The 12,177-nt window shown below is 45.2% G+C and overlaps 2 protein-coding genes across 2 annotated transcripts in view; one reads left to right on the top strand and one right to left on the bottom strand.

Moving 5' to 3' along the window:
* Positions 1 to 12,177, top strand: part of LOC134224524 (uncharacterized) — a 209,528-nt gene that overhangs the window by 89,065 nt on the left and 108,286 nt on the right. The window lies entirely within an intron of this gene.
* Positions 1 to 12,177, bottom strand: part of LOC134222475 (uncharacterized) — an 82,320-nt gene that overhangs the window by 69,849 nt on the left and 294 nt on the right. Inside the window, exon 2 of the mRNA XM_062701626.1 lies at positions 10,003 to 12,126. Within this exon, the coding sequence (XP_062557610.1) occupies positions 10,003 to 12,126 (2,124 nt within the window). The remainder of the gene's footprint in view (positions 1 to 10,002; positions 12,127 to 12,177) is intronic.

The raw sequence follows: 12,177 nt of genomic DNA, 5'->3' as shown, positions 1-12,177 counted from the left end.
TGATCGCTAAGGGGCTGAAATGTACTTTTCGGCTCTGCAGCGAGGGCGTGAAAGTGATGCCGGCCAACAGGGACCATCATCAATCCGTCGTGGAGTTCCTCGAGGTCCACAAGTATGAGTACTACACCCATGACCACCCCGGCACGAAGCCGCTCAAGGCTTTGCTGCGAGGACTTCACGACATGAAGGAGGAAGAGCTCCAAGCAGAGCTTGAAAGTTGCGGACTGAAGCCAGTAGCCGTCCACAAGATCGCTCGTCACGACAAGGCGAGGAGATATCGCGACCAGCTTTACCTGATCCATCTGGAGCACGGCTCCACTACCTGGAAGCACCTGAAGCTGGTCAGCGTTATAAATTACACCGTCGTTGAATGGGAGCGATATCGGCCAGTGCACCGCGACGTCACGCAATGCACCAACTGCTTCAACTTCGGGCACGGCACCAGGAGCTGCCGCATGAAGCCGCGCTGCAACAAGTGTGGCGAACCCCATCCGACGGACGAGTGCGACAAAATGGAGGTGGCCGATCCCAAGTGCGCCAACTGTGGCGACAAACATCGGGCCACCACAAAGGGCTGCCCAAAGCGAGCCGAGTTCCTGGAAATCCGGAAGAAGGCTTCCACCAGGACCATTCCGAAGAAGAACCGTGTTCCTGTAATCAACGAGGTGAACTTTCCAGCCATCCCGGCTCCCCGTCGTGTGATTCCAATACTTCCCACCACTACAGCCGCACAAGCGACTGGCAGCGGCAGCTGCATCGGTCCAAGCTCCAGCATCGTCGGCACCATCCACCAGCGAATGGCCCCCGCTTCCTCCTCCTGGGTTCCGTCGGCAGTCGGAGAACGAAGCCGTCCCACTGGAAGAAGAATCTGCCCCGCTGTACACTCCGGAGCAACTGATGCCGATCTTCGCGCAGCTCGCCACTCGACTGCGCGGCTGCAAAACCCGATTCGACCAGGTCTTCACCCTGGGCATATTCATCATTGAAAATGGCTGCTAGGGTAGGCCTGGTCAACTGGAACGCTTCCTCACCCAAAAGCAAAACCATCGAGCTAAATGATTTTCTTGAGGAGGAGGAAATATACGTGGCGTTCATCACCGAAACGCACTTGAAACCGGAGGTGAACGTTTACATCCTGGACTTTCGCTTCGTACGACTCGACCGGCCGTCTAGGGGAGGTGGTGTGGCCATCGCTCTTCGCTACAACATCAACTGTCGTCTGCTTCCAAGCTTCCAGCTCAGTGTCATCGAGGCCATCGGTGTCGAAATCACCACTTCGGTCGGCACAATCGCGCTCATTGCGGCGTACTGTCCAACGCAAGCCTAAGCCGGCGATGGATCATCGGCTGCCCTTCGGAGGGACATCGTCAAGCTGACGCGGAGGCAAGGCCAGTATATCATTGCCGGCGACTTGAATGCCAAACATCAAGCCTGGGGCAACAGTCGCGGCAATCGAAACGGCACCATCTGGAGCAACGACATGGAGGAAGGCCACTACATGATATTGAGCCCGGATACCACCCCATCGGCTGAGTCGGTCCGGTGTCCACGCAACCCTCAACCTCTACATAACAAACCTGAGTGACCACGTCTCGCAGCCGGTTGTCTACCAGGAGCTCAGTTCGGATCACTATCCGGTGGTGGCGGAACTGGGCTCCTCGGTCAATCGGCACCAGCAGTTACGGCGGAACTACCACCGAGTGAACTGGCAGCGGTTCCAGCAGTGCGTCGATAACACCGTCGACTACGAGGTGCGTCCGGAGACGCCGGAAAGTATCGACCGCCAGCTGTGCGCTATCGAGGAGGCGATCACGGCGGCCCGAGAGCAACACGTACCGACGGCTCGGCAGGTAAGCAACTCCTTAAACATCGATACACTCACCAAAGATTTGATTCGATTGCGAAATGTCACTCGCAGGCAGTTTCAGCGTACTGGACTGCCTGAGCTTAAGGCACGCTGCAATCGAATCACAAAAATTATCAAGGCCAGAATGGTGGACCTCAAAAATAACGACTGCTCGAATAAGATCCGCACTCTCCCAGATTATGCTAAGCCGTTCTGGAAAATGACCAAAATTCTAAAATCCAAGCCTCGGCCCATTCCACCTTTGATCCCACTAGACAACAATGGCTCTAAGGATCGCTTGATAACTCCTGCAGAGAAGGTCGCCGAAATAGGTCGTTACTTCGTCAGCTCACACAATCTTGGGCAGAACATCGTCAGTCCACACGAAGCAGCTGTCAACGAGCATGCTAACAACATCCATTTGATTCCCAACGACTTCTCGGAGGAGTTGGAGATCTCAGCTGGCGAATTGACGGCCTATATCAAATCATCGAAGAATATGAAGGCCCCAGGCTTCGACAGCATCCTGAATCTCGAGCTCAAACACATGAGTGCGCCGTTCTTTGAGCACCTCTCGCTGATCTTCAATCAGTGTCTCCGGCTCAGCTATTTCCCATCGGCCTGGAAGTCAGCGAAAGTCATCCCCATCCGGAAGCCTGGGAAGGATCCTTCCTCACCCAAAAGCTATCGTCCCATCAGCCTTCTCTCAGGATTATCCAAGCTATTCGAAAAAGCTATTCATCACCGGTTACTTGAGTCTGCCGAAAATCTCAACATCTTGCTCGAGGAACAGTTTGGTTTCCGACGCGGTCGGTCAACTGTACACCAACTGACCCGAGTTACCAACGTCCTCAGACGGAACAAGTTTGTCTCGAAAACATCCGCCATGGCCTTACTCGATGTCGAGAAGGCATTTGACAATGTATGGCATGATGGCCTGGTGTACAAACTTCAACGCTACAATCTTCCCAGCTACCTGGTGAAAATCATCAACAATTACCTGTCGGCAAGGACATTCCGGGTCTCAATCAGCGGAGCGAGTTCCAATGCGCACAACATCGTCGCAGGCGTTCCCCAGGGCAGTATCCTCGGGCCCCTGCTTTTCAATCTGTTCACCTCCGACATGCCAGAACCTCCAGAAGGCGGCATTCTGTCTCTGTTCGCAGATGACACATCCATCGTCTACAACGGTAGAGTGATCAGAGCGCTAGTGGCAAAACTCCAACGAGGCCTGGATGCCCTGACAGAGTACCTCACCAGGTAGGTAGAAGATCTGTCAACGCGGCGAAGACCCAGGTCATCATTTCCCCCACTCTGAATCCCCCAAACTTGATCCGCCTAGGGACTGTAAAATCATCCTCAATGGCACGACTGTGGAATGGGCCAATGAGGCCGACTACCTTGGCTTGACCCTCGACAGCAAGCCTATTTTCAGGCAGCATTTTGACAAGACGGTGACAAAGTGTAACGTCTTGTCGAAACTACTGTATCCTTTGATCAACCGCCGGTCGTCATTGTCCCTGAAAAATAAGTTTGCTGTCTACAAGCAAATCATCCTCCCTGTGATCGAATACGGCATGCCGGTCTGGGAGAGCTGCGCTAAAACCCATTACCTCAAACTTCAACGGGTCCAAAACAAATTCCTGATGATGATCCTCAACACCCCTCCCAGGACAAGAACATTCGAGGTTCACCGTCTAGTCGGAATTATAAGCTTACATGAAGGCGTTGGTGAGTGTAAAGAAAAGTTTAGGGTCCGTTGCTTGCACTCGGACCAAGAAGCGCTTAGGGCGCTAGTTCCAATCTAGGTTATCATATTTTTATTGTAAATATTAGTGTACATAGTAGTTAGGTTATCAAATTTTAAAAAATACACTAGCGCCTCCTGAAGGCCGTCATGATACATTATATTTTAAAAATTAAGTAGAAACATAAAAATAATAATAATAATAATAATAATTAAAATTGAAGTTGGAGGGCCAAGCCGGCCGAACACTGTACATGTTAAAAAATAATTGTAGAACAAAAAATGTATAAATAAAGAAGAATTTTACTACTACTACTACCGTGTGCGAGTCATTACAATTTGTGACATCAGCGCGTACTGACGTGCTTTTTGCTCGCGCATTTTTCGTTTCGTTCGTTCGCTGTGTTCACCTACACAGCGACAGCATGCAGTCACCAGCGGTAGAACTGCCAGTGGGTCTGCGAATATGCATGAAAGAAGTGGGCGCATTTTTTGTCATTCTGTGCTTGATGATGGTCGGATGCAGTGGTGTCGGTTGCGATGGATGCAATCGCCCATCGCATCGCTCGGAGCTCACGAGAGACCGACGATGGCTGATGCAGCGAGGGCAGCGGTGGTGGATGAAAAGGAATAAAACTAGAGAGATTTGGTCTGCTCATCCAGGTGATTGGTTTCATAATCCACAAGATCCCGGGATGGGTACGAGTCATGTCATACGACTTGACGTAGACTCGGAGTTTGGAATCATAACATTAAATAATTTTTCGTTGACGTATTCGCTGTACCTCCTCTATTTTAGTAGGGTTGTTGCTCCTTGACTTGTTTCTTATTGTTGTGATTTTTTCAGCATTAAGCACGCATGTTAGCAAAAAGAAGCTACGAAATTGCTGCGGTATTTCTTTGTTTGGAAAACGGGACAGTTCTAAAATAGCACATTTTGCCCAAGTCTGAAAATGTTATAAACAGAATTTATAAACTTCAAATACTATTATCAATAAGAATTCTTTAAAAGCCCTATATTTGCTTGAGTAAATAAGGGCTTAATAGTAAAAAACAAAGCAATTCTAATTTTGTTTTTAATTATTAGTTTTATTTCTAGAAGTTTTGAATAAACAAATTGCTAATAATTCTACATAGCATGGAAGTTGTCGTTTCCAATATCAATACCTATAATCAAACTCCATAGATCCAAAAGTTAGAAGTTAAATGTAAATACGTTACGTTTATACAAGTCCTACGTTTACTCGCGGTTATGTTGAAAACATTACCCATTCCTCGTTTTTTAATTCACAATTTTATACAAGATTATTCTAAGTACAAAACACAATCGCTTGACGATGGAGAAAGTTCAATCGAAATGGTGCCATCAGTAGCGAACTCACGAGCGCGCTTTGACGCGTGGTCTATGCAAAAACATTTGTGCGTCTTCAGTAATTTGACGGTATCCTCATTTCTGAAATTTGAATGGTTAAATACAGTAAGAAGTGCTATTAAATCTGACAAATTGAAATTAAGAAATACCCAAGTTTAGTTAAGCTTATGCTATTTTATATCAGCATAATACAAATGCATAATGCCACTAGATTCTTCATTTCGCCAAACTGTTTCACGTTGTTTACGTCGGGCGGTCGTGTCTTGTACACAACCCTTATGTTTTTTTAACCAGAATATAGTAAGGGAAGCTCCATAAAGTACGTCACGCAAAAATCGGCGATTTTCGAACCCCCCCCCCCTTCGTCACACTTTTTGTATTAAGCCTCTAAAATTTTTGTATGAGTCGTCACGTTGCTCGGAACCCCCCTCCCCCCTAGGAGCGTGACGTACTTTGTGGATGGTCCCTAAAGTATGGTGTTGATTCCTTAAAACATCAAAATTACAACTCAAGGATAGTTTGGATGCTCTAGATCAACCTGCTCTAGATCAGCCCGTAACCTGGACTGTGCAATAATTTTCCTGAATGGAACAGTTAATTTCGAACATTTTTGCTGAATAAAGCAAGGCTCTATCTCTTAAAACTGATTTTCGTCTTGGACAATATATGACCCATCCGTATTGAATCGGTTAACCTACCGTTTATATTATAATCTAGAAAATTTGTAAAATTTTATACAGATTTTGCAAGGTTCTTATACAGAACGTTAATGAAGCCTGAAATTCGCTAGTCGGTGATGCACGTCTTCGACTTGTTGATGATTATTCCGACCCGTGCCAGGGTTTTTGCATCTTCTCAAAGTAACGTGTACAAAGTTTCATTTTTGTTCATAATTTGGCTCCCTGCATTGCCTATTATTTCAATCCAGCGTTTATTTTTAATATATCCTAAAGGAATTCAATCATTCAGGCTCGCATGCCGTATCTGACATCAGTTAAGTTGGCGTCCTGTGTATGTAGAACAAATATATCACAGAACACTGACCATAATGGACTGCTGTGCAGCGCATTCATGCACCACGTATCCCGAGGGTTTGTTGTCCACCCCGGAGCGCATCCCTGAATAGTAGAAGCGCGCGCGCAAATCTGCAGGGTGCCTGGGACACCCATGCAAATAGTAATTATTGAAATGTAAACATGACTTTGCTGTTTGTTTCAGTTACTCGCCGCCCGGCTGTTTTCAACCCTTTCCACTACTGCTGTTACTGCTGCTGCTGGCTATGATAAACAAATTTCATCATAACGGTATGAGCAACTGTGTTCGGTCTGCAGTGCGCATATTTCATATTAGCCCATGTGTGCATCAGGGAGAGGGTGACGTCCCACTTTGAATACCCCGGATGTAGAGATTGACGAGGAAAGGATTGAAAAGTGTGGCAGTTCTTTTCTAACCGAATATGTGCGCTACTGGCTGTCACCAAAACAATGGACCAAGTGCATAAGAGCGTTAAATCTCGTGTAACGAAAAATTGAGGAAGCATGATTTGCAGCAAAGTTAGCGGATTAGAACTTGTATGATGATGTCGAATGTCGCTTTGTTACGAAAATGGAGAGAGTTAATAAAAATGATTAACGAAGAATGAGTGAGGTATTCAAAGGGTGCACTGGACTGTAGCACTTTTCAATGCAGCTGGAATTACCGAATGACCAAATCGATGGTTTGAAAAACAACCAAATGTTATTTGTTTGTTAGTAACTGTAACTATTTTATTCAGGAACATATAACATGACAATGTAGTAAAAAACTGTAAATTATAAAGGAGAAATATAATTTTATGAATTTACATAAAGCAGTAACTCACAAAAAATATTGGTTTGTAAATGATTAAAACGAGCCATTTATTCAACCTGAACACAACCATCTGCAACGTTTGCTCATTAAATTTGATCAATCCGAGACACGTGTAAGTAGTTTTTGTTCAACTGCATTGAAAAGGGGTCACTTACACACAATAGCGCATTGCTACTGTTTTAAATTCGTTGCACTTATGTTGGCTTACGTTTACAATAGGGACCCCGGAGCAGCATAGGTCACCCCGTCCATGCGCTACATTTGTCGTCGCGTCACAGGACAAATGCGCGACCAAACGCCATTGCACTCCGTCGTCGGGCTGGAATAATGTCGAACCCTCCGAAATAACGCGATGCAATTCGCGTCCGGGCATCAATATGCTCTGCTCTGCAGGAACAAAAAAAAACCTTAATATAGGAACCGCGGTGCATTCTACGGAGTTCGCTTTGACATCATTAATTTAATTACTGCCAATAACATAGAGTCCAGAGACGCGTGCGCTCTGCAATTATTATCCCATTTTTTGTCCTTGCATTTTGGGACTAATGTTGGCGCTCTGCGGTCGCGACTGTATCATTTTGCGTTTGAATTTTGAAACCATAATGCTCGGGTTTGTGAAGGTCATAATTATAAGGTAGTCTTGCTTTCTTCGTGCACGTTCCATACTGCATGTGACATATGATACATTTTATTCACTCAGTTGTAACTAATTTTTCAATGATAGTTTTATTTTTTTATGTTCTCGAGCGAATCCTTCCGAAGAACATTAGCTACTCATCCAACCGCAATTGTAGCCACTTACATGCTGTGTACGCCTGGGGTGCCCAGAAGGGGCACTAAAATTAATAGCATTCATGTAAACAAATATTTCGTTGCCATATGGTTCATGACGTTTGATACTCTTAATAAAAAAAATGATCGTTTCCCATAACTCATACGGCCAATTTGAGGGATCTTTCAACAACATCCACCTACTTGCATAACAGTGTCGTTCACGACGGAACCAATATTCTCCGCCTTCAACGCTTTCTACCCTTCTTGCGCACGCTTCTTGGAACGTGACCTATCTTTCATAATGATATATCTTGCTAATTTGTTGAAAAGTGGCGTATAAAAAGGGTTTCCGTTCTGCTTTCAAGAAGGACACACGGATCGCTCAGTTGTTGTCTTAATAAATTGCCTATGCCTCTTGGACGTGCGATCAGCCCACAAGCAACGGCCACAGTTTGTGACCATGTCGCATACCTATCGAGATCGAACCGCTACAGGTGTGTAAGCATTTTGCGGTTTCTATGGTTTTGACACTTTCTCGTTCAGCTATCCGAACGAGACGCAATGATAATGATAGTAGGTTAATGCACCTGTCAAGAGCTGCTATAGATGAAGACGTTGAAAAATTTGACTTGTGGTCAACCTAAGAACATGACAGCACGTAGGTACCAATTCTCCTTTTACAAGTTTTCTCAAGGCAAAACCAACGGCTGGGTCCTTGATGAGTTATAATAACTGTCTCGGAGTGCAAATAATTGAGGAGTACTAATCCGAAGGGGATAAAGCTCTTGTTCCCTTAATATTTCATGAGCATGCTAAGACAGATAATTTTATTACATTGGGTTCATGGTTATCGGCAAATTGATACGCATAAATAAATACCATACGACGGTTGCTTTTCCTAGAATCAGTGCCATCTGAAAATCTTCTGTGAAATGGTTATAGCTTATTTACCACTTCCTTCAAAGCCATATCGAAAATGCGTATTTTCCACGGTTCAATGGAAATGAACTGAAAATCAGATCATAAATTTGAACCTTTTCCATCATCCATTTCCGAAGATGACACTCTCCGCTAGCCAAAGACACAAATTCGTCAAGGTGCTGCATTTCTTTCTCGATTCAAGCTGGTCAGCTATCCAGTGGAGAGATACAAGAAAAGCTTTTGTTCGTTTTGCTAATTGCGAAGCGTTTATCTACTTTTCCATTGCCGAACGAGAGCAGCTGTTGACTCGGCCTGATCACCGACACCTTGCCCATCAATTCTCGGAGGTACAATAAGCCCGTTCCGACAGCACGATTACACTCAATCAATAGGTTCGAACGTTTGTTCTGCGCATGCAACTGATTGATCCGTTTGGCTGATAGCAACTTCCAACTTCAAGATCCTATCGGCGTCGAATGTTCAAGGTTTTTTTTTAGATTATCAAAAAAGCTGCCATTTATTGTTTATTGTTTGCTCACAATGTAGGAGAGAAATGCCGTAAAATAAGCGAAACAAAAGATCAAAGAATACAGACCTCAAGCTCGCACGTGCTGCGTGTCTCATAAATCTTTGGCTGTTGAAGACGTAAAAAATGAAGCATAGTACCAAATGTTGTTTTTGCTTTCACGGGTTCGAATACAAATTCAATTCCCAAAAATGTAGGTAGCTGCACTTTTCGGGTTCGGAAAAAAATCGAGATATTATTTGAAGAAATTATTTAAATGATTCTATATTTACATTATTGATTAAGTCTAGTCTAGCCTAGTCTACTCATACACAGCCAGTTAGTGAAAGAATCCTGGTAAGGGATAGACTCGACTACATCTATCACTTTTCTTGTCAATATTCATGATCGAACCACATCATAAATGTAGTTTTAACATAAACGCGGCCAGGCCTTCTAGACAGCGTTGTTGAAAATACCTGTGAGAACCAATTCTTAACTTCATTTTACAATTAAGCCTGTTACGGGACGGAATTTCGAAACCTCTTTAGTCAAACTCGGTTTTAGTGGAGTAAGCTTTAAGCTACAAAAAAGAGTATATTGATTGCATGAATTCGTTTTAATTTTAGGTTACTTACAGTTTTAGTTTTCTTCGTTTGTTCTCCGTCGTTTGTAACAATTTATTCTTTCGTGTTTTGTGTTGTGCTATAGATAACATAATTTTTGTTCATAATAGGTTTGACAAATTCATTTTATATTTACTTACGATTTTTAGTAATTTAGAAATAAGAAAGTTTAGAGAAATTTCAGCAGGAATAATTTTTCCACATGTGTGGTTTACGACTTGTTTTGTTGTTTTTGTCATAGGTTTAGGTATACAGATGAATAAAACGACACACTGGTGCGAGCGATTTTATTTCGTTTTACCCGTTGGTAGCGAAGTTGTCAGGGCGGTACTGAATGACGTGGGTTCAGTCGCTACATACCCCCACCCGTATTGCTGCCAGAACTTCCAGCTGTACCAAGATCTTCAGCGACGTTCAGTACTGCTAGTTTTGATACAGGTCGTTGATGGACTCCCTTTGTAGTCTGTACGTCAACTCGCCTCACTCGCCTATCTTTTCCTGGATAAACACGAAGTATTCGTCCTCGAGTCCAGCTGTTTCGCTCCTTGTCGCTAGCTATCATCACTAAATCGCCGACTCGAACATTTCGCACCTCTCCAAACCATTTGGATTGAGGTGACATTACTGGGAGATACTCCTTAATCCAACGCTTCCAGAAGTTGTCCAGCATAACCTGGATAGCATTCCAATTGGAACGAAGAGCGGCTGCTTCTTCCGTAGGCATGGTAGCTGGTTGCACTATCCCGCTGGAGCTCAGTAACAAAAAATGGTTGGGTGTAAGGGCTTCGTTCGTTTCACTGTCCAGGGGTAAGTAGGTCAATGGACGTGAGTTAACGAGCGATTCAACCTCGGCAAGTACTGTAGCCAAAGCTTCATCATCGGGATGTCTATCGGTCAGTAGACAGCTGAGTCCTTTTTTGACGGAGCGTACAAGCCTCTCCCACACGCCACCCATGTGAGGGGCGTACGGAGGGTTGAACTTCCACTGGGTCCTTTGGTTGGTGATGTTGGAAGCAAGAGATTGGTTGACACACCGTATTTGTTTGGCCAGTTCACCACTAACTCCCTGGAAATTAGTCCCCTGGTCCGAATAAATCTCCTGGGGAGATCCTCGCCGTGCGATAAACCTTCGGATAGCTTGTTTACAGGACTCCGTTGATAACGAAGCGGCAACTTCCAAATGTATTGCCCTGGTTGTCAGGCAGGTAAACAGGGCTACCCACCGCTTGGCATTCGTCCTTCTAATGCGAACCGTCAGAGGCCCGAAATAGTCCAGTCCTACGAATGTGAAAGCTCTCACGTAGGGCGTAACCCGGGCCAACGGTAAGGGGCCCATTTTTGGCACCTGAGGTAGAGCTCGGTATACTGAGCACCAACGGCAGTTTTTCGTAGCTTTCCGTACAAGCACTCTTATATCTGAGACGTGGTATTTTTGTCGGATCTCATTGACCACTGTTTCTCCGTTGACGTGGACATATTTACGGTGATACCAATTTACCAGCAGGTGTGTAACGTAGTGCTCTTTAGGTATTATGACCGGAAACTTCGTGCCGTATGGCACGTACGGTGACGCTGCGATTGGTCCATTTTTTCCTATCACATCTCCTTCGCCAATAAACAGTAACGGCTTGTAGATACGACTATGCTTCTCAACAATTGACTGCTTGCTTTCATGAACGGATTGATTTCTGCGCAGAATACGGATCTCATCGGAAAACGCTTCTGCCTGGACCAACTTCCAGATAGAATGTTCAGCTGCGTTCAGTTCCTCGCTCGATAAAATATCCACGTTTATCGCAGAGCCGAGTCTTCTGCGATGACAATTGTTGTAGAAACTTTGTAGATACGCTACAGCTCTGACCAGCCGCTCCCACTTAGAGAATCGTTGGAAGTGTATTATCGGCTCGACCGAAATCTGCACGTTAACGTGGACGTTCCGCAACTCTTCGGTTGTACATTCCTTCGCCAGGGAGTCTTCCACAGGCCATTGACTCTCGTCCTCGTACAGAAATGCAGGACCTTTAAACCAGCGACAGCTCTCAAAGTAGTCAGGGCTTTTCCCCCATTTTGTGGCTTCGTCCGCCACGTTCTGCTTCGACGGCACCCATCTCCAATCGGCAACACTCGTCTCCTCTAATATCTCCGTGACACGGAATGCCACGAACTGTCGGTATCGCCTTTGATCTGACCGGAGCCACGAGAGCACGGTTCGTGAATCGCTCCACATTAATCGTCGCTTGATTGTAACGGTGTGGCTGTCGGTTATTGTCTTCATTAGCCGCGCTCCAATCGTAGCTGCTTGTAGTTCCAGGCGAGGGATGGAGAGTTGTTTCAGAGGAGCTACTTTAGTTTTCGCTCCTGCTAAGCAGCATCGAACCTGTCCTTTATCGACGATTCTAAAGTAGGCGACTGCAGCATAAGCGCTCTCGCTCGCGTCAACGAAGACATGTAGTTCGAGTGATTCGTAGGATCCCTTGCTGTATCCTGGAAAGTAACATCTTGGAATCTTCACTTTATCCAGGGACCGTAGCACCT

This window comes from Armigeres subalbatus, chromosome 3 (genome assembly GCF_024139115.2).
Source record: "Armigeres subalbatus isolate Guangzhou_Male chromosome 3, GZ_Asu_2, whole genome shotgun sequence".
In the NCBI taxonomy this organism is placed as follows: Eukaryota; Metazoa; Arthropoda; class Insecta; order Diptera; family Culicidae; genus Armigeres; species Armigeres subalbatus.
This window is presented reverse-complemented; position numbering and strand designations above follow the sequence as displayed.